Genomic DNA, 23,347 nt, shown 5'->3' with positions numbered 1-23,347 from the left:
CAGTGTCCCAGGCAGTCGAAGGAGTTGTGTGGACGTGAGCGTCGCGTGGCGGGGTCTCTCCTCACCTTGAAGATGTGTGCTTTGAGGATGTGGTGGCCCAGCTCTATGGTCTGCTGCCGGTTCAGTTTGCCCTCCTGCCGCGAGAACCAGAAGGCCAGGAGCGTGTGGCCACTCCTAAAGCCACAGAGAGACAGCGGACGAGGAGTTAGAGGAAAAGGGGAGCGATGAGGAGACCGTGAAACACCACGCCCTAGATCCGGTGTCTCTGTACCTGGGGTCACAGAGGAACTTGGTCTTCTCGCCCTCCTCCCTCCAGATGAGCCACTCCCTGAAGGAGGGGTGTGTGAACATGCGTGTTCCGTCTCTCCTTCGCACCAGGAAGGGCGACAGCAGCTCCAGCCGCCCCTGGAAATCGTCCCACTCCAGTGCGGGGCCTCGCACGGCCCCGGCATTCACCACCCCGTACGCCTGCTCATCCGTGAGGGGGTGGAGGGAGGCCACGGCCACATTGAGCAGGGGGAGGGCACGCTCGAAGGACGACTGGGTGGGGAAACGCATGTTGAGCTGCAGCAGGTAGACCTCAGCCAGGCTCACCGGCACCACCTGGAGGACACGTCGGGGGAAACACGCGCGTTCAGACATGCGGGCGCACGATGACGCGCCGCGACTGCACACAGACCGCCGCTCACCTTGAAGCTGGAGCTTTTGAGGACCAGGTAGCCCTTCTCGATGAGGTCCAGGGTGAGCTTCAGGTAGAGGTAGGAGCCGCGGCTCAGGGCCTTGAGGTGGGCGCTCAGCTTGGCGAAGGCTGCGTTGTCCAGGCGCCCGTTCAGGGACACGTTGCTCTGGATCTCAGCGCTGCCCTGGATCCGCTGCAGAAGGTATCCCTGCAGGACACGGGATGGGGGGGTCAGTATCAGGAGAACACCGAATTAACCGCATAATGTCGACGATGGCGGAATTGGTTTCCATCCTAAACCCTAACTCGATGTTTAAAGTCAGGCTGTGACCGGAAAGCGAAGATGTCAGATAGGTGCTCTGGTTGGAAACTGAACGCTGCTTCTAGGTTCTGGTCTACAATCTATGGTCAGCCTGAGGTCTACCTGCAGGTCCTGGTCTATGGCGTCATTCTCCTCCAGGCGGTCTAGAGACACGCGGTGGAACGGGAGGGGATGTGTGATGTCCTGCAGGGAGGTCCTGACCGTCACCACCAGCTTGAGCCAGGGGGGGAAGCGTTCCACGGTCTTACAGAGGAAGGAGGTGATGGTGTCCCCGTAGTCCGGCTTGTGGAACTCCGCCTCATTCAGCCCATCGATCAGGATGATCAGGTCTTCCTCACACGCGATCTTCCTCTCTGACAGAGCGACAACAAAGACAATTTGTTATTCCACACAGAGAGACAAAAATCGATTAGCAAAAAAAGATCTGACGTCCCTTCTTCTCATTTGATCATTTCTTCTCACGAAGCGAATAACTAACAACAAAAAACCCGAGAAATCAAATCACCAGCCCTGCACAGTTCCACACGGGCATGGAACAGCACTGACCTCTGTGGAGCGCGTCGAGGGGCTCCAGCACGCCCCTCCTGAAGGCGCTGAGGGGGTCCTGGACGCAGGAGCGCAGGCTCAGGGTGCTCTGCAGGTGGGGCTCTCGCAGGAGCTGCTCCCGGTAGGCCACCAGCTGGGGAGCCCGGCACAGCAGAGCCGCCACGTTGTGGACGAACTCGGGCACCAGGCAGGTGTAGGCGTTGTCGGCCTGGCAGTAGTGGTACGCCACCACCTGGCACGGACGCGGACAGTGAGTGGTGTGGGGAGAGGTGGATTCAGACCTTAATGTACATAATGGAACTCATTGATAGGTCAAGTGGGGGCGATCCTTAAGACACAATCTGAAGGGGAACTGGACCAGAGTGGAATACATAACAGATCCCGGAGAGACCGGGGGGGGGGGGGGGGGGCAGCAGCGTGACCCTTGAATCCAGTACGTCTTGATTATTCACCACGTGCAACAACCAATCACTTCTCTTATGGAGGCAGGGGAGCAGGCCAAAGTACGGCTACACACTTAGGATCCACTGAAACAGGGTTTCTCTTGTGGCTCTCTCTCGTCCCTCCGCGGCTCATATGGTGAGAAGTAAGTTTACGCGGGCGAAGACCGCTTGTCAGTCAAAAACGTTTGGAAAAAAAGGGTGTCTGCCACTAGCTGCTGGAGTCTGGAGCTTTTGCTTTCCTTTTAAAGTGATCTACTCCACCGCCCAGTTCCTCAAATAAACCACGTGGGTTTCTTCAGCCTTCAGAGCAATAGATTTGGAGTATCGAAACGCAATACAGAACATGCTGTATTGGCGACAAAAAGGTATTCTGATAGTATTGTGTTGTAAGGCTCATGGCCTCACATAACCTGATGACAGACAGCATAACACCATGGAAAGGCAAAGATAATAGGGGAGAAAGGAATGAGAGAAAGGAATGAATAGAGCTACTGCATAGACAAAAGAAAAACTCTAACATATGGTGCTGTTGTTGGAAGAGGACTTGGGACTGTTAAGGAAACCAACAGGGTTTAGTGCAGAAAGACTGCATTCAACTTCAAGCTTCCCTCAGGAAAATTTCAGACTAGATCAGAGCGCTTCCATCCAAAGGTCATACACAGATACACAGCGGCATTCTCCTGACCACGGAGTGGTGTGTGGGACACTTGTCCACCATCATAGGGGTGGGTGGGTGTGTGTTTCACTGGAGTAGGCTGTCATTAAGAATGCATGGGGATAAGGAGATCTAATGGCTTGGCTGCAACATTGCTCCCTGGGCCTATGCATATTTCATCAGACCATGGCACACAGAGAGAGAGGCAAAGAGAGTGAGAATGACAGGGAGAGACAAAAAGAGAGACAAAAAGAGAGACAAAGAGAGAGACAAAGAGAGAGACAAAGAGAGAGACAAAGAGAGAGACAAAGAGAGAGACAAAGAGAGAGACAAAGAGAGAGACAAAGAGAGAGACAAAGAGAGAGACCTCTGCACAACACTGATATCATGAAGATGAAGTGCTTGAATGGAGAGAGACATGGGGTAGAGGCCTGGACTAGATACCAGCCGCTGAGAGAGGAACAGTGTGCCAAGTGAATGAAGACATCAGCATGGGAAGGATTAGGAGCAGAAGGCTCTGAGAAAACAGCAGCGATAAAGGAATGGAGATAAGAGAGGAAGATGAGAGAACATGAACAACACAGCTTCCAGAGTTTCAACACACCTTTGCCCTAATCAAGGTCTCAACCGCACGCTACTGCTGTTCATTCAGGGCCACATGCAGAGTTAAGAGAACACTGACATCTAAACCACATGAACATGCTGGTCTCATTTGGCCCCCCCACCCAGCTGGTGGAGGTGGGTCAGTGTGGTACCTACCTGCGAGGCCAGCCTCCGTAGCGCCTCCTCCTGGCGTCTCCTTATCTCGGGGGTGCCGGGGCAGCTGCCTCCGAGGGTGCCATGTGAGTGCTGTGGTTGGGAGAGGGGCGGGGTCTCTCCATCTGCGTGAATGACATATACGGTTAGAGATCAACGAGAGTGCATCTACGCTCTGAATTATTTACACACACACACACACACACACACACACTCTCTCCAGTAGTACAACGGAAACGTACGTTTCGGCGAGGCGTGGGGGCTGTCTGAGGCAATCTGCCTCATGCGGTTACCGTGGCAGCTGAGTGCCACCAGGCGGGAGATGATGGCGGTCTTGCCGAAGCCCACGTTGCCGACAACGACCACACCTCGATTGGCTGCCGGGTCGTCGCCACGGAGACGGGCGTCCACCTCCTGGAAGAGCCACTCCCTCCCGGTGAACAGCGAATCGGCCGTGAGGCTGGGCACCTCAAACAGGAGGGGCTTGAGGGCAATGTCGGGGGGGCGGTAGGGTGCGAAGCGCACTGGAGAGAGAGTGGGGGGCCCAGAGTAAAAGAGGGGGGCAGGAAAAGAACAAACACATGACTTAGTAGGTGGAGTCCACCTCTTTACGGTGCTGATATCCTTAAAGGAATGTCATATCTTCACCCATAGAGGGCGATGTTGTTCAGAATAACCCACCATGGCCAGACACCTCCACTGGGCTTCATACTAAGAGCTACACCAGGAAGCAGAGTGACTAACTGCATGGGTAGATACTGAACAGTCTGAATAACATTGGGGCACCGTAGAGGGATGCTGTGCTGCTACTGTAATGCTGCTGTAGGAACCACCAGTTTAATAATCATTATAGGGGGTTGGTGTGGAGCAGTGTCACTTACGTGAGTTAGATTGCCAGGCATGGCTGTTAGCGGAAGCTGAGGCAGAAGACAGAGAGACAGGCCATGAAACAGAGAGACAACGCAGAGGGGGGGGGGGGTTAGGGTGGGTAGCTGGCAGAGGGGGGGGGAGGGAACAGAGTCACGCCCCACGCCGGTCCATTCCTGAACCAGGGACGAAACCTCAACACACATTCAATGTTAATATGTTTCATTTCTTTATTTGGATCCCCCATTGGCTGACACCATGGCGACAGCTACTCTTCCTGGGGTCCGGCAATGAATATTTTAACGAGCGTGAGCCTATTTGTTCTGTAATGCCTCGGAGCTGTGTGTGTGAACGTCATTGCAACTTGAGCCCTGTAGTTTCGGGGTTGATGAGTAAGAAAGACGAAGGTAAGGGAATACTGTATCTCTGGGTACTTTTTCATTCCCAGTGTGGTCTGATCTCAAAGAGAATGTGCTGGGGTAAGCATACTAGTGTGACGGTCAGACGGTTTGAAATACAGACAGATTTAGAGAGGAAGAGAGAAAAGAGAGACAGAAGGGAATAGAGCACGGGATGGAGAGAATAGAGCACGGGATGGAGAGAATAGAGCACGGGATGGAGAGAGGGAAGAGAATAGAGCACAGGATGGAGAGAATAGAGCACAGGATGGAGAGAATAGAGCACGGGATGGAGAGAATAGAGCACGGGATGGAGAGAATAGAGCACGGGGGGGAGAGAGGGGAGAGAATAGAGCATGGGGGAAGAGAGAGGGGAGAGAATAGAGCATGGGAGGGAGAGAATAGAGCACGGGATGGAGAGAATAGAGCACGGGAGGGAGAGAGGGAAGAGAATAGAGCACGGGGGGAGAGAGAGGGAAGAGAATAGAGCACGGGGTGGAGAGAGAGGGGAGAGAATAGAGCACGGGGGGAGAGAGAGGGGAGAGAATAGAGCACGGGGGGAGAGAGAGGGGAGAGAATAGAGCACGGAATGGAGAGAATAGAGCACGGGAGGGAAAGAGGGAAGAGAATAGAGCACGGGGGGAGAGAGAGGGGAGAGAATAGAGCACGGGAGGGAGAGAATAGAGAGAGAGGAAAGAGAGAATGATAGAGAAGGAATAGAGAGAAAAGATGGCAGGAGGGAGAGAAAGAATAGATAGAAAAGATGGCAGGAGGGAGAGAAAGAATAGATAGAAAAGAGGGCAGGAGGGAGAGAAAGAATACATAGAAAAGAGGTGTGGAGAATTGGGAGATGTGATGTGTGTATATATACTGGATATCTGTGTTTCTTCTAGTGGGAGATTTAAGGTGGATAAAGCCTTGGTCATGAGTGATGGAGCGTCTGACAGGCCCTGCTGTGACCGATGAGTCAGGGAGGTGGGAAACAAAGTCAATATCATTGATCTGGGAGGGGAGACTGATTAAGGTGTACCAATGTGTGTGCGGTGTGTGTTTGCGCGAGTGTGTGTGTGTGTACCAGAGCCAAAGGGATGGTGAAGGGCCATACCACCTGACACCAGGTAAGGAGAGATAAAGAACAGCACTTGCAGTCAGCAAAATACACACATCACATCTACATAGAGATATATCACCTTACAAATCATACTCCATCCACTCAGTATCTTACACGCAGGCAGACAGATGTTGGGCGTGGTCAATGGAGATGGGTAGCAGAAGAGAAGATGAAGCAGCTTTAGCAGACACCTCAAAATGCAATCCCCCCCCCCCCCCCCCGCCCACCCAGCCAGCCAGCCTCACACGTCCAGCCACCCAGCCAGCCAGCCTCACACGTCCAGCCACCCAGCCAGCCAGCCTCACACGTCCAGCCACCCAGCCAGCCAGCCTCACACGTCCAGCCACCCAGCCAGCCAGCCTCACACGTACGCCGGTCCGCCCACCCAGCCAGACAGCCTCACACGTCCAGCCAGCCAGCCAGCCTCACACGTCCAGCCAGCCAGCCAGCCTCACACGTCCAGCCAGCCAGCCTCACACGTACGCCGGTCCGCCCACCCAGCCAGACAGCCTCACACGTCCAGCCAGCCAGCCTCACACGTCCACCCAGCCAGCCAGCCTCACACGTCCAGCCAGCCAGCCTCACACGTCCAGCCAGCCAGCCTCACACGTCCACCCAGCCAGCCTCACACGTCCAGCCAGCCAGCCTCACACGTCCAGCCAGCCAGCCTCACACGTCCAGCCAGCCAGCCAGCCTCACACGTCCAGCCAGCCAGCCAGCCTCACACGTCCAGCCAGCCAGCCTCACACGTCCAGCCAGCCAGCCTCACACGTCCAGCCAGCCAGCCAGCCTCACACGTACGCCCAGTACAAGGCCTACCTCGGAGGTCGTGTCCGGAGCGCCCCGAACCGGAGTTCTGACGGGGCATCCTGAGGGAGGTCCTCAGAGGAGTGTGTCTCTGCTCATCCAGGTAGGCCAAGTCCTCCAGGTGGGCCGAACTTGTGGCTGAAGTGTGTGTGTGTGTGTGTGTGTGTGTGAAGGGGTGAGTAGGATGTGTGCAACAGAGAGGAGAAAGAAAAACAGTCAGAGTAAGGAATGTTGACATCGGCCCTTCGAAATAGAAAAGCTTTTGTTCCATGCCTCACCATTAAAATCCAATCACAACCAAACCAATTGGAAATCCAACTCCAAGCAAACACACGTCTTTCAAACTGTCTGTATCCAACACTAATGTGGACTAATGTGTGTAGCTATGGTGTGGTGGGGGTGTTTAAGTCTGTGTGAAAGCATGACATACACACCCAATACACTTCCTTCCTCGGACAAACCAGTTTCCGGACAGTTATAGTTTTTCCCCTCCGCTGAAAAAGTCAGGAGCTCTACTACAGCCTCTCGATAAGGTGAGACAGTAAAGAGTAGGAAATAAAGTAAAGGAAAGCATTTGAAATAGGAGTAGCTTTTTGGAGGAGGACGTTTTTGGAGTGTCGTCCAGAGACAACTTAGTTTTACAGGCAGGGGTTGACAATACACCTCCTTCCTTCCTGTCATGAAACAAAGCGTGTGTGTGTGTGTGTGTGTGTATGTTTGCGTACTGTGTGACACTGATTTACAAACCAAAAGAGTCACTCATCCTGTTTTCAGTGGGCTTCCATGTAACCCTGCAAATCCTAAACCAAAGTATTCAACCATTGCGCTAAATGTAGCTAGCGCTTACAAAAAAACAAGTAAAATAGCACCGTCCACCGGTCCTGGATCTGTTTGAGCCACGGCGGGGGTCTCAGTACTTTTCCATTGCAATGACACGAAAATGGTGGTGGGGGCATGGCTTCCGGGTCCTCATATTTATTCGACGGAATGTGTAAGCGCATCCAAACTTTTGACTGGACCTCTATGTTCATTCAGCTCAAGGAGTATTGTCACTTCACGAAAGCCGAGCAAAAGCGAGTGCTTCATATAAACATTACAATGAGTCATATTCTGGCCTCAAACATAAGGGGGAGCCGTATACTTTCATTTCAATACAATTTCTCTGAGAATTTCATTTTTTATTGAGTAGTACGATGTTTAACTGTTTTATTGCCAACCCTAAAGAATATTTAGTTCTGTCACGATTTCTGTTTCCCTGGGGTATAAAACTGCGAGGTTGCACACGTTTTAAATCCCTTCGTCATCCATCACCATGGGTAAAACCAAAGACAGATGGTTGTTACCCCACACAGCACAGGTAAAGGCTATCTGAAAATACATAAACAGTTGAAAATATTACTAACCACAGTCAGGGCAATAATCTAAATGTTTCAGAAGTCTGGAACAGTTGGGAACTTGCCAAGAAAGGAGGCATGTGCATACCGCCCAAACAGCATGGTGAGGAAGGAGGCGAGGAAGGAGGCATGTACATACCGCCCAAACAGCATGGTGAGGAAGGAGGCGAGGAAGGAGGCAAACAAGAATCCAAGGATTACCGTTGTTTCAGAACTGTAACAGCCTAGTGCAATCTAGGGGTTATCAAGTCCCAAAGAAAAATGTTAGATGCCACATCTATGTCAACAAGCACTTTGATGAAATAAACCCTTACTGAGTCCAACCCGCAAATTGCATCGCCTGAACTTTGCCAAGTGTTACTGGAAACCTTTGGTTGGAACCGTGTGTTGTGGTCAGATGAGCCAAAGATTTAACCTTTTGGCCATTCGCACCATCAGCCTGTTTATAGACCAACGAGGACGACATACAAGAAAAGCACCTGATACCCACAGTAAAATATTGTGGTGGAACATTGTTACTTCAGGGCTGTTGGGCTACTAGTGGTCCAGGGACTCATTTCAAGATTGATGGTATAATGTATTCCACAAAGTAGCAGGAGATTTTAACCCAATACTTAATTCCCTTCGCCAGGAGATCGAAATGGTTGCTTGACCACAAAATCTATCAATCTATCAAGGATCTCCAAATGTGCTGCATTCGCATGGAGGAGTGATCCAAGATCCTCTCACAAATGTTGTCCGCCCACAGGAAGAGCCTCGTTGCTGATATCCACTCCAGGGGAGGCTGTGGGGGGGGCCAATACTTCGGAAGATCTATGTTTTGCATAAAATATACTACTTAATAAAATGTGTTTTGGTAAATGTCGTTGTAATGAAAGTACACGGCTCCCAGTATACATCCAAACACATAGTCCCTCCTCATACCATAACATACCTTATTCATCTGTATATTTGTATCACCTTCTATGGTCCTACAGGTGTAATTTACTGACCTCTTGCCTATTCCACTGCACACAGTTCTTGATTTTATTTTAGGCATAACTAAGTGCTGTCTTGCAATTGTTATACCTTTGGCCTGGTCGACAACGTGAAAGAGAATTGCTTCTCAATTGGCTCATCAGATTAAATGAAGGTGACAGAAACATTTAAAAGGAATGTGCAGGTGTGTGCTGAAGAGAACGAGAGAGACGGAGAGAGGTACGAAGAAAGAGCGGGAGAGGGAGGCGTGCGTTCCTGCAGAACAAAATGTCAAGGCTCATAAGGAGCCTCTGTCAGCTGGAGTAATCTACTGCATTTGAACCAGGAGATCAGAGCCATTTGGGAAGTGAGCTTGACTACACAAGCAGAGCAGACATAGAGTGAGACAGACAGCATGTGGAGATGGAGGAGGTGGGTGGAAAACAGCACTGAAAAGAGGAGAAGACGAGCCTTGGGAGAGGAGGAAATCGGTAGAAGGAAACAAAGAGAGAGAAAGAGGCGATATAAAGCGAGAGAGCAGAGGCTGTCGTTCCGAGCCCAGTGTGGGTGGCTGCCCTGCTCCGCTCCGCAGGCGTGTAGGAGGAAGGCTACTGGAGCCGGCAGCAGACCAGAACCTCCCTGAGCGCACCTTGCTCCCTCTGAGCAATGACCCTAACTGAACCTGTGATCTGGACACATTGTCTGGACTCCTGTCCCCTTTTCTGTTCTGTCCTCATGTCCCCTCCCCTGTCCTTTTCCCGGTCCTCTCCCCAGTCCTCCTGTCCCCTCCCCTGTCCTTTTCCCAGTCCTCTTGTCCTCACCTCCTGTCCTTTTCCCAGTCCTCTTGTCCTCACCTCCTGTCCTTTTCCCAGTCCTCTTGTCCTCACCTCCTGTCCTTTTCCCAGTCCTCACCTCCTGTCCTCCCCCAGTCCTCCCCTCCTGTCCTAATCGCCACTCCCCCCCTCCTGTCCTCATCGCCACTCCCATCTTCTGCTCCTCTCCCCAGTCCTCCTGTCCCCAGGCCTCCTCTACCCAGTCCTCCTCTCCTCTGTCTTCATGTTCTATTTTTCCTGTCAGTAGTGTGTGACGAATGATGATCAGTACCCTCTATTCAGCCTTTCAATCCACCCAAACTATCCCACATGTGTCTCCAGTTGTCTACACAAAGCCACAAGCTAGGGCTTGTTTACCAATTACTATACTGACAGCTGTCCCAGTATTCTGTCTAGGGTTACAATCAACGCCGCAGACTTGTGTTGGGCAGGACACACAATGACAACAATCGTCTACCACTAGGAGAGTTTTGATGATATCCAACAGAACAGTGACTCCAACCAGAGTAGCGACTGTGGTGGCCTGTTCCACAGCTAGCGCCACACAATCCCACATGGCTAACAATCATCTGTCATATTTTCCTATACTCCTACAGTAAACACACAGAAAGCTGCAATTTGGGTCCTGTGGAGCTTCACTCATTCTCTTCTTTATCTTGTTCCCTTGCTCTGCTGACATACCAGGGAGCCTCCCCATCCCTCTGGGATTCACACCCTCTACCTGTCCCTCTGGGACTCACACCCTCTACCCGTCCCTCTGGGACTCACACCCTCTACCCGTCCCTCTGGGACTCACACCCTCTACCCGTCCCTCTGGGACTCACACCCTCTACCCATCCCTCTGGGATTCACACCCTCTACCTGTCCCTCTGGGACTCACACCCTCTACCCGTCCCTCTGGGACTCACACCCTCTACCCGTCCCTCTGGGACTCACACCCTCTACCCGTCCCTCTGGGACTCACACCCTCTACCCGTCCCTCTGGGACTCACACCCTCTACCCGTCTCTCTGGGACTCACACCCTCTACCCGTCCCTCTGGGACTCACACCCTCTACCCGTCCCTCTGGGACTCACACCCTCTACCCGTCCCTCTGGGACTCACACCCTCTACCCATCCCTCTGGGACTCACACCCTCTACCCATCCCTCTGGGACTCACACCCTCTACCCATCTCTCCGGGACTCACACCCTCTACCCATCTCTCCGGGACTCACACCCTCTACCCATCCCTCCGGGACTCACACCCTCTACCCATCCCTCCGGGACTCACACCCTCTACCCATCCCTCCGGGACTCACACCCTCTACCCATCTCTCCGGGACTCACACCCTCTACCCATCTCTCCGGGACTCACACCCTCTACCCATCTCTCCGGGACTCACACCCTCTACCCATCTCTCCGGGACTCACACCCTTTACCCATCCCTCCGGGACTCACACCCTCTACCCATCCCTCTGGGACTCACACCCTCTACCCATCTCTCTGGGACTCACACCCTCTACCCATCTCTCTGGGACTCACACCCTCTACCCATCTCTCTGGGACTCACACCCTCTACCCATCTCTCTGGGACTCACACCCTCTACCCATCTCTCTGGGACTCACACCCTCTACCCATCTCTCTGGGACTCACACCCTCTACCCATCTCTCTGGGACTCACACCCTCTACCCATCTCTCTGGGACTCACACCCTCTACCCATCCCTCTCCCCACTCTCCTCTGGATCACCAGAGACTAAGTCAGTTGATGCCTATGGCTTTGATGTTTCATCTACCCTCTCTCGTTCGCTCTCCCTACCCCTCCCCTCCCCTCCATCATTTCAGTTCTCTCTCTCCATCCCTCTTTCTCTCTTCACATTCCTCTCCATCCCTCTTTCTCTCTTCACATTCCTCTCCATCCCTCTTAATCTTTCTCATTGTTTCCATCTTCATATGGCACCAGCTAACTGGTATCGCCACACATTCTCTCTCTTTCCTCCTATCTGCCTGTCCTCTATCATTTCTCCCTTTTTACATCCATATATCTCTGTCAATTGGCCTTCTAATCTTCACTCAGTTTCTCAGCCTTCCTCCCCTTTTCTCCCTCTATAGCCAGCATTCTTCTCTGATTCACCAATGAGATTCCTTTGGACCGGACTCTTTTCATAAGGCCATTGAGAGTGCAGGTGTTGAAAGAAAATGTTCCTTGTATAAGCTCCTCCCCCAATCCCACTGTCTCCATTAGTCAAAGGTCAGCAGTGATTCTGGCTCTATAGAGCGCTATATTAAAACAAAAAAATACAGCCTTTTAATTACCGCCTTGCTTTACTGCTTTTATATGTTCTGACATAGCGAGACGTTTTGAAACACGTTTGACGGGCTTTCTGCGCCCTCTAAGAATGTTTTTATCCGAGCTGTGAGGACTTAAACCTTTCCCCTTAAGGTCATTCTGAGGGGTACATAGGGTTATAAAAGAGCGTTCATGTGAGATGTTAGCTGGAGTATGTTGTGTCTAGCCGAATCAACTCGGGAACTAGAAATCACATTTTGCTTCAGTAATTCTCATGAATAATTTAATGTGAGGCCGTTACATGAATGTAGAGCAAACCCAGACTACCAATGAGTCCTCTCTATAGGCGCTGCGTGAAAGGCTGTGACCGACCTGCCACAGAGTTGGGCCGGGGCATGAGGTAGAGCGGGATGGAGTGGGCGGAGTGGGCCGTCTCCAGGCTGCGCTCTGGGATCTTGTTCAGGCTGTAGGTGGAGGCAGCCATGTTCTCATCCACACGGTACAGGAAGGAGTCGGTGCCTGGGGACTTCTGGGTCTGCCACAGCTTCAGGCTGCCCCGCGAGCCCTCGCCGTGCTTCCCCGCACCCCGATCAGCGTTCTCAGAGTAGCTGGTCAGCGTGGCTGGGAAGTGGGAGAATAATGAGGCTTACCACCCGTTAACGGCTTAATTAAGACGCGCCTAACCTAAACACCCGGCTTTACAAAGAGCCATGAATACGGCAGCATTATCAAATCTGTACGAAAAGCCATTCCAGACGGTCCCTCACCGATGATGCCGCTGTCCCTGCTCTCCAGGGTGGAGGTGGGGCTGGTGATGGAGCCGTACGTACAGTCTCTGGAGGCGTGGTTCCCCGGGCCGCCTCCTGGGGGCAGCGTGGAGCAGGGGCTGCTGGCAGGGGGGGAGGCTGTGCTGCTGGCCAGACTGGAGCAGGGGCTGATTCTCTGGGTAACTGCCATCATGCCCTGGTGGCAAGGGAGGAGGGGGTCAGGTTTGTAATGAAGTACAGCGATACACAGGACTGCATTCGAACATGTGGAATGACAAGGGTGCGCAGGGACACGGACACACACACACACACACACACAGATTGCTGACCCTGGCCTCTGTTCTCATTGATACAGTCCTTGCCTGTCACATTACTTCAGTGAATGTTTAAATGTAGAGTCATCTCTTTCTAATGTCTTTTGATGAGTCATACAAGGTTTTCCTCACGAGGTGAGCCGGTTTTGCAGTCTAATGAATTGTAATTCAGTGGAATATCAATAGGTGTTGTGAGCAACCCACCCACTTACCCACCCACCCACTTACATGCAAGTTGGTTTGATCCAGTTATGATTTGATCAACTGAGAAGAGGGGGTAGGACAGAGAGACCGACCAACCGAAGGAGAGAATGAGAGGGCACCTTCCTTCAGGCATAGTGAATTCTTATTCCAGTCAATCTGCTAATCAATTATGCATGGTTCTGGCTCTAATTGGATAACGGATTGACTTGGACATTAGTCATTTGAAAATAAATTGCTAGATTAGCCAGAATTGCACAGAAATCCAGAGATGGCCCGGGGACCAGAAACTGAACAGAGGTGTGAACGTTTCGGATTCTGGCTGTAATTCTAGGTTGGATGTCTATAAGGGAGGGTCTAGAGACATGGATATAGAACGGGAGGCTCCCTCTAAATTGGGACTTGAGAAAGCCAGGGCTGGGTTTTCCGTGACCACCGCAGCTTGGCATGACGGCCCCAACCAAATGCACACACCGTGGGTCTGAGCTGCACTGTCAAACAACGGTGCATTTCAACGGCCAAAAACAAGCTCTCCCCTCCAGTCTCCTCCCAAGTCCACCTGAACAGTCCCAGGCGAAAAGGGCCAGAATGCATCCCTGGTCCTCTGCTTCCTGCTCATGTCTACCCTGTGTCTGGGGCCCGGAACCGTCGGACCCTCCTCGTCACCATATGCGAATGCCGACTCCTTCCAGTCGTGTCGCGTTTGATGACAGCAACGGCAACACGCACGACTACACCGACGCGGTCGCGTCCAACGGCAATGTGAGGAAACGTGCACTCCGTCAGAAACGCTCGTGCCACACAGCAACAGCAAGCCGCGATTCACTGTTGAGCTTAGGAGCCTCCACGCTGATACGGAACGAAGGACCAGTTTTGGAGAAGCAATTTGCCAGCAACGACTACTCTTCTGTTGGTAAAGACATCACACGGATCACACACTAGAAGCCAAACCTGGCTACTGCTGATGTCGATCAAACTACAGACGGTTGAACCCAGAAAGACCCCTTCTGGACTTGTCCCATCTCAAAACCACCATTGACACCCCCTTGACCCGCTGCTGTTGAACTACAGAACAGATCTGTGGACGACACCATTAACGTGGGCCTCTAGATCCTCCAACGCACTTCAACACAGTCATCTCCTTTGGATTCAGGGCTCAGCTGTTAGGCTAAATCCTTCAGATTCCCAGAGACCATCATCTCCTACAACCTCAGGCGGGAGGACAGTGTCAATCATGACCAGGGCTGCAAACCTTACATTAAATGTTGAATTGTGATTTAATGGACCAAATATTGCAATTTCCGATTTTCAAACCCTTGAGTATAAACAGTGTGGATCATTGGTTTTCAAATCTGGCCCTCAAAGCCAGTTCCACTCCACTAATATTTTGGCACCCCATAATCAGGGGCTTTTTACAGTAGACCTGGGACACCAGGAGGATGTGCCAAATCAGGGGCTATTTACAGTAGACCTGGGACACCAGGAGGATGTGCCAAATCAGGGGCTATTTACAGTAGACCTGGGACACCAGGAGGATGTGCCAAATCAGGGGCTATTTACAGTAGACCTGGGACACCAGGAGGATGTGCCAAATCAGGGGCTATTTACAGTAGACCTGGGACACCAGGTGGACGCACCTAATCAGGGGCTATTTGCAGTAGACCTGGGACAACAGGTGGACGCACCTAATGATGTGATGGAGAAGAAGTCCCTGATTAGAGGGTTTCAAATGAAAAATGGAGTGGGACTGTCTTCAAGGGTCAGACTTCAATACCACTGGTGTAAGATAATCATAGAAATCATAGCCTACATACAGTGCTAACTGAATACAAAAAAATATAAAAAATGTAGTGCTTTTGAAACAGGTAACAATTTCAAGGTACAGCCTGTGTTTAAAAAAATATAGTTGTCTGCACTCATTATGTGAAGGACCTTTCTGTTTGCACCATTGCCAGTAGTCTGGCAAACTTTCTCGAGTGATATTTTGTCCTGTATTAAATGTGTTTTTACAGGCACTGACCTTGTAGGTGAAACCTTTAATGACTGTGCTGTTGTGACAATGTCTCAGCGCCACGCTTGCTGGAAAAACCTTTGCTAGCAGTTGCACTTTGAACCCAAACATTGTTTTGTTCGAATGCCTGATGGTTGTTCAGTGTAAATAGTCAAGAAATATAAACACAATCTCGCTTATGTGAATAGAAAATTCTTTGCAAGAGAAATGTGCCGTCAGCTCACTTTCTCGGGGGGTTACACTGCCGTTACACTTCCGTGTCATACAATTAAGGGATTAGCTCGGTGTTAAGGTGAAGTACAAAAACACTGAAGGAATATATATTTTGGAAAACTGGTGATGGACCGACAACACGTGCCTGTCCGCTCGTGTGACGCATGTCTCATTCACCTTTCTGTTGGAGCAGAACATCGCCGAAGCAAGTTGGATCAAGTTGGATCAAGTTGGATCTCTATCAGAATGATATTCATTGTGCTAGCCCTAATCGCGACTAAAACATTCCTTTCTTTCACCGTGATGTGGCCCTCAACAACCAGCCACTTGTCCCACAGAGACTAGACATCCACATAACCCACATACTGTTAACATTAGCGCTACCAGGTTGTGTCAGCTACCGTTAGCAGCCCCATTACATCAAGTACAATTACGTGGATGAGTAAATGTACTTAGTGAATAAAGATGATTCTGATTGGTTGTGAAGTTGTTCCAAACGGCTCTTAGTTAACAGGGTCTGCTACATTACAAAGATTATGTGAATCATACAGGCTCTACCAAGCCAGGCGGCTCCTTATGACAGAGAATGGTACTGTTGACCTCAGTCAGCTTGCAGATGCCAATCTGCCACAAGGAGTCGCTAGATCACGAGAAAACAATGAACACCCCATTCATCCAACCTCCCCTAGTTGAGGCGATACCAGGCCAGGCCAACTTTTGCTCTGCACATTGGAGCTTCCTAGTCTCAGCTGGCTGTGCTGAACCCTTTGGATAAACCAGGTTGTAGTGGAGCTATGAGAGAGTATGTGAGAACTACCTGGCCGTCGTCATGGTCATCCATGCCGTACTGTGAGCCCGGGGGTCCCTCGTGCATTTTGTCCCCCAACAGGAAGCCCAGGCGCGTCATCAGGGTGTTGGCTGCCTCGTCCACTGAGGGAGGGGGGCCCAGCTCCTGGCTCTCCTCACCTGGAAGGAGGAAAGGGGAAGAGTCAGGTCGAGGGAAGAAAAAGCTCCCGTCAACAAAACAGCGCAGCTGGAAAAAAAATCCACCAATGTAAGGAGAAATGTTTTACCGACACCATTTGTACACACACATTTGAGTAATTTGGCAGAAGTTCTTATACAGAGTAACTTAGGGTGCTGAAGGCATACATTTTCATGCCTGCCCACTACAGGTATCAAATCCATTATACTGACATTGTTTACAACATGCTCTACCAACAGAGGTAAACCTTTAAACCCAGATGTTACATATACATGATATTCCATAAACATATGTCTGTTGGTGAGCAACACACTAAAGGAAAGCACTTCCTTCAAAAATACCTTTGGTGTTTTTTATCAAATTAAATGTATTTCATTAAAGCCCTTTCACATTAGCAGTCAGTACCCTATTGACAATCTAGCATATATCCCAACAAACAAACAAAGCATGTTTTATTCAACCCATATTTATCATTTACATTTCACTAAGTAGTATACATGGGGGAAAATATCAACATAAAAAATTTTTTTTTAGGTCAGGTCTAGCAAAAACATTCTCAGCAGGGTCAAAAAACAACCACTGTGTTAATAGCGGGTGCAATTATTTAACACCTCAAGAGTCAGTTGGCTTTTCATACCCAAGCATTCAGGGGTCAAGACAGCATGTTCATGGCAGGGAAGGGAGACAAACAGAGAGAGAGTGAAAGAGAAATTCTACCAAAACATCTGCCATGGCCAACAAACCAACAAAGACTGTGAATGGGCTGAAACAAGGAAAGGCCTTCTATGCCATCAAAAATATACTAAAAATACCAATAAAAATCTGGCTTAAAATAACCCAATATACAGTGGGGAGAAAAAGTATTTCATACACTGCCGATTCTGCAGGTTTTCCTACTTACAGAGCATGTAGAGGTCTGTATAATAGGTACACTTCAACTGTGAGAGACGGGATGTAAAACAAAAACCCAGAAAATCACATTGTATGGTTTTTAAATAATTAATTTGCATTTTATTCATGACATAAGTATTTGATCACCTACCAACCAGTAAGATTTCCGGCTCTCACAGACCTGTTAGTTTTTCTTTTAGAAGCCCTCCTGTTCTCCACTCATTACCTGTATTAACTGCACCTGTTTGAACTCTTATATAAAACGTTACCTGTATAAAAGACACCTGTGCACACAATCAAACAGACTCCAACCTCTCCACAATGGCCAAGACCAGAGAGCTGTGTAAGGACATCAGGGATACAATTGTAGACCTGCACAAGGCTGGGATGGGCTACAGGACAATAGGCAAGCAGCCTGGTGAAAAGTCAAGTTCAAGATGACGGTCAATCTCCCTCGGTCTGGGGCTCCATGCAAGATCTCACCTCGTGGGGCATCAATGATCATGAGGAAGGTGAGGGATCAGCCCAGAACTAAACGGCAGGACCTGGTCAATGACCTGAAGAGAGCTGGGACCACAGTCTCAAAGAAAACCATTAGTAACACACTACGCCGTCATGGATTAAAATCATGCAGCGCACGCAAGGTACCCCTGCTCAAGCCAGCGCATGTCCAGGCCCGTCTGAAGTTAGACCATCTGGATGATCCAGAGGAGGAATGGGAGAAGGTAATGTGGTCTGATGAAGCATCATTCTTTGGGGATGCTTTTCTGCAAAGGGGACAGGACGACTGCACCGTATTGAGGGGAGGATGGATGGGGCCATGTATCGCGAGATCTTGGCCAACAACCTCCTTCCCTCAGTAAGAGCATTGAAGATGGGCCATGGCTGGGTCTTCCACCATGACAACGACCCGAAACACACAGCCAGGGCAACTAAGGAGTGGCTCCGTAAGAAGCATCTCAATGTCCTGGAGTGGCCTAGCCAGTCTCCAGACCTGAACCCAATAGAAAATCTTTGGAGGGAGCTGAAAGTGGGAAAACCTGCAAAATCGGCAGTTTATCAAATACTTGTTCTCCCAAATGTAGATCCGGAGTTCACTCACCCAATAAGAATCCAAAACCTGGGACAAATACCCAACAGTGACTCTCCATGCAGAAAGTAAAAGTATTGTGCAAAGGTATCATCACGGTAAAACATTGCAGGATTAGGACTTTACCCACTGATGATCAAATTCCAGAAAATAGTTTTTACATTCCACACCCGCCTAAAGAAAAGTGATGCTTAAATCTTCCATAATAAGACCCTCATCTACAGGAGAGCTCAATGCTGACAAGAGCCTGCTAAGCCATTTGGTTTTGGGGCTCTGTTCACAAAAGCAAACAGACCCCACAGAGCCTTAAGAGAACACACACACACCCTAACGAATCAAGAGAAACCAAGATAACTATATGACAATATTCATTCTTTATTTTAGACATTTATAAAAACTGTAAATCGCTAATTACAACATTTGAAATGCCTTTATCCTTTTGAAAGTGTGTAAAGTTTACTTATTTTTAATGTTTATTTTAATTCACCTGCTATTTACTACACCTTGCTTATTACCTGCTGCATCATGTTTTCCATGCCAATAAAGCCTTTACAATGAATTGAGAAACAGGGAAAGTGGCAGAGGGAAAGACAGGAAAAGATGGGGGTGTAGAGATGGGGCAAGGCAGGCACAGAATTCCAGATTCTGGCAGAGCAGACAGGCTCTGGGATACAGAAGAAGACAGGAATACAGAGGAGGCCATGGACGGATTAAGGATTGATTCCTCTCATTCCAACCAAGACCTTAGGCCCCTCTTCCAAATAAGGCCAGGACAAGAAATAGACAGTTTATTTTGCCTCACCAATACAGCTTGGAGATGACAACTTTTGCCATTTACACTATAAAGATGCAGCGAAAACCTCGCAGTACCCTCAAAAAAAAAATCCCAATTTTATCAGTCCAAAGAATAAATAACAATTTGGTCACATAGTGGATTTTCAGCATTGCTGAGACAGCACAATGATTCCCCAACCAAAGCAGTACTTGTTACAGAGCGATTTGCTTGTCCCGGTCGGCCATTGTTCAATGATGTGCTTGAAGGAGATGACCATGACTAAGTGAAATGATGGAAGACAGGAAGGGTGTCTCTCTTCCACTGAGCAACAGAACAGAAGTCTGGCTGCAGTTGGCCAACATAAAGTGTATATTTTAGAACACGAACTGTGAAAGAAACCTGACCATTCCAATATTACTTCAGGTAGATAATAAAACATAATGTACCAATTTGACTTATGGATCCTTATAGAAAAAACTGCACTCAGGATTAAGAATAGTTGCAGGACTGTTCTAGTAAAGAGTACAAATCTGAATCCATAACCTGTGGAATGAGCTTAAAACCACTGATGATGGACCGCACCTTATGTTTAAGTAATTTAAGGAGCTGCTGAAACGCGGGCCAGTTTGCCAGTAGAAAGGTGCAGCAAGGTTGTTGAGTTTGTATGCAATTATTTTGGTCAAAGGCTGTCATTGATCTTGACATTTGAAACTGTAAGTTCAGATTTACCAAAACAAAAACCGTTCTGCAATGTTGAAAAGGCACGGTGACCAATGATTTATTTACAAATATATTTTAGAAGACTGCATGTGTCTGCATGTAGCCTAATCTGTAGTTTGGTTTTGGAGTAAGAGCTGCCCCTGCTTAAATATCTCCCTGTTTTGTGTGGACTTCTTAATTCTTAATACAATCTGGTTTATCTCATTCATTAAACTCTATGAGCATATTCCATTCAGGAAATGAAGTTAATCAAGCTACTGGAATGCCGTGAGCATCAGCTTAATCCTGTGCGATGTTATTTAACCAGCAGACAGTTGTATTAGCCTGAGTAAGCAGTGGAGTAGTCTATAATCTGAGCCAATAGAAAACTGACACTAGAGCGGTTTTCTTCGTCACTGCATGTGTTCAGCATCCAAATGAGCTGGCAGTCAGTCCAACACAAAGACAGCAGATGGGAGAATATCAACGCCCTGGCTTTGTCTAAGAGTTGAGTGGAGAGAAACAAGTAGGAGAAAGACAGAAGAGTAGGCTGGGTTACAATGCCTATGTTCCTCAGTGAAAGACAGGTAAAGATGCCCCTGGGGGCAGGTCTTAGGAAATAACAGACACCAGTGAAAAACAGGCCATATACCACCAGAAACCATCAAACCAGCCCCTGGCCATATACCACCAGAAACCATCAAACCAGCCCCTGGCCATATACCACCAGAAACCATCAAACCAGCCCCTGGCCATATACCACCAGAAACCATCAAACCAGCCCCTGGCCATATACCACCAGAAACCATCAAACCAGCCCCTGGCCATATACCACCAGAAACCATCAAACCAGCCCCTGGCCATATACCACCAGAAACCATCAAACCAGCCCCTGGCCATATACCACCAGAAACCATCAAACCAGCCCCTGGCCATATACCACCAGAAACCATCAAACCAGCCCCTGGCCATACACTACCAGAAACCATCAAACCAGCCCCTGGCCATATACCACCAGAAACCATCAAACCAGCCCCTGGCCATATACCACCAGAAACCATCAAACCAGCCCCTGGCCATATACCACCAGAAACCATCAAACCAGCCCCTGGCCATATACCACCAGAAACCATCAAACCAGCCCCTGGCCATATACCACCAGAAACCATCAAACCAGCCCCTGGCCATATACCACCAGAAACCATCAAACCAGCCCCTGGCCATAGACTACCAGAAACCATCAAACCAGCCCCTGGCCATAGACTACCAGAAAACATCAATGGTTGCCCTATACAGGTCTTTAAAATGGGACATTAAATGGTGTCCTGTGGTCAGTTAAGTGTGAAAGTAGATCCTGTCACAGGTAACCCTGGTGTCCTTACATCACTCCCCATTTTTAATTTCTATTAATGAATGAATGACTGCCACTGTTCAAACAAGACCTTTTCAGAACTCAAACACAGGCTCAAAAGGTTATACCATCCGATTAGAGACAAGGGGGAGAAGAGACTGCAATGAATAACTGATCTTCATTTCAATACATTCTCTTTACCTAAATATGCTAACTAAAACATTATATGGCCGAGATCTATAAAACAGAAACAGACCTCTTCTTCCAGATCATGTAAAATGGCACAGAGTCTGAATGATAATGGTCTGATTACAGAAGTAATTCACCAGGAAGGAACAAGTACATACAATACAAGAAAGTGTTCTGGTGTTTTTCTTCTCTTCATCTCTCTACAGAGTCTCACCCTGCTGAAGAAGTACGAGATGGTCGTCATGGCAACTATCAGTGTGCCACGGAATGTGCTCCTGGAAACGTGTCTCTTTCTTTCCATCTCTCGCCCTTTTCACACAAACACTCATGCTCTTTGTCAGTCTTCCACTAGTGGACTTTGTCATGTTTGGACAGCCTGTAATTACTGCCGAATCCCACCACTGACACCATTATGACAGCGAATCTCAGGGAGGCAAATCGTTGGAAAACTGGGTTCGTGAAAAACGTCTGTGTTGAGGTTTCTCAACCAGTATCGGTTACTAACGATGAAATTCTTTAGTACTCAATAGTTTTGGATCGTAACGAAGATTTTAAAACGCACAACCATGACTGTGGAACGTCCTCCTCCCACAGAACAGGAGACACACACACACACACACACACACACACACACACACACACAGTGAGCTGTTAACCCTTCCAGGAGATGTAGACAGTGGCCAACAACCTGGGGAGAGTGTCTGTGGGGAGCCAGAGGCCGAGACAGGGTTAGAGGTGGAACTGTAACAGGAGAGCAGGGGAGATGGACTGGTTTAACAGGTTAACCATGTCTCAGTGACCCCTGCTGCAGTCAACTGTAGAGGAAAACACTTCCAGTGGTTCGCGTCCAGAGAACACATTGCAGAGAACACACCGCGGACTGGAACTACCTTGATCTGGGCAGCTCAGAGTGAGCTCGGGTCTCTGCAACAAACCTCACACATTGTAAAGTACTGTATAGTCAGACAGAACATACTCCCGGTGAGCTGCCGAAGACCGTGCTACTCAGTGAACAGCTACGTCTGGGGAAATGTTTAACGTTGTTGGGTCAAAACAAAAACATCAAGTTTTCATTACCCCCAGCTCCACCCAAACAACAACAGCAATGGTGGTTTTTCAGCTCAGATGTTAAAGTCATTTCAACCCATGGGAAGCCTTGTAAAGAACTGCTCCCTCTATCCTCCTTCCAGACTCCTCCCTCTACCACCAGACTCTTATCTAACTGGTTCTAGACTCCTCCCTCTACCACCAGACTCTAATCTAACTGGTTCCAGACTCCTCCCTCTACCACCAGACTCTAATCTAACTGGTTCCAGACTCCTCCCTCTACCACCAGACTAACTGGTTCCAGACTCCTCCCTCTACCACCAGACTAACTGGTTCCAGACTCCTCTCTCAACAACCAATCTAATTTACCGTAGTTCCTGTAAAAGGCACTGTTAAGTCTTTATTTTTGTTTACTTAGGGAAAAGAAAACCGTTTTGATGGAGGAATCCTCCAGCAGCCGTAATGCTTAAGGGTATCATGAAACAGGAGAGACGACAGCAATTGGCTGAGAGCTTCTTGAGTGACTGCATATTTCCCAATGACTGATTTGACTGTAAAGCTGACAGAGGGTTTCCACCCCAACATTTGAATTGCAAACCACTTGGAAAGCAGAATTCAATCCAAAGCCAGTAGTGACATAAAACCTTATAAATCCCCATATGAAGAAAAAAAACACAAAAAAACATTTACGTTGCACAGAAAAATGCCACCGCCACCACGCTGACTAACACTATGGACCCTTTATCAAAAGTTATCAAAAAGTTCTTCATTCCA

The 23,347-nt window shown here is 49.1% G+C and overlaps 1 protein-coding gene across 7 annotated transcripts in view; it reads right to left on the bottom strand.

Annotated features, from left to right (window-relative positions):
- The window catches only part of tanc2a (tetratricopeptide repeat, ankyrin repeat and coiled-coil containing 2a), a 72,576-nt gene that overhangs the window by 14,120 nt on the left and 35,109 nt on the right, over nucleotides 1-23,347 (bottom strand). For 4 of the 7 annotated variants that reach the window (XM_020051037.2, XM_020051038.2, XM_020051041.2 and 1 more), the window contains 12 exons: nucleotides 16,364-16,512; nucleotides 12,808-13,003; nucleotides 12,413-12,661; nucleotides 6,597-6,722; nucleotides 4,283-4,318; nucleotides 3,644-3,925; nucleotides 3,405-3,526; nucleotides 1,548-1,779; nucleotides 1,104-1,354; nucleotides 690-887; nucleotides 272-603; nucleotides 66-174 (listed from right to left, as the gene is read on the bottom strand). In XM_020051037.2, the coding sequence (XP_019906596.2) occupies nucleotides 66-174; nucleotides 272-603; nucleotides 690-887; nucleotides 1,104-1,354; nucleotides 1,548-1,779; nucleotides 3,405-3,526; nucleotides 3,644-3,925; nucleotides 4,283-4,318; nucleotides 6,597-6,722; nucleotides 12,413-12,661; nucleotides 12,808-13,003; nucleotides 16,364-16,512 (2,282 nt within the window). The other 3 variants (XM_029123191.2, XM_034295019.1, XM_020051043.2) reach the window with 3 other exon arrangements.

Source organism: Esox lucius, chromosome 11, assembly GCF_011004845.1.
Source record: "Esox lucius isolate fEsoLuc1 chromosome 11, fEsoLuc1.pri, whole genome shotgun sequence".
Taxonomy (NCBI): Eukaryota; Metazoa; Chordata; class Actinopteri; order Esociformes; family Esocidae; genus Esox; species Esox lucius.
The sequence above is the reverse complement of the archived record's forward strand: the minus strand, read 5'-3'. Positions and strand labels throughout refer to the sequence as shown.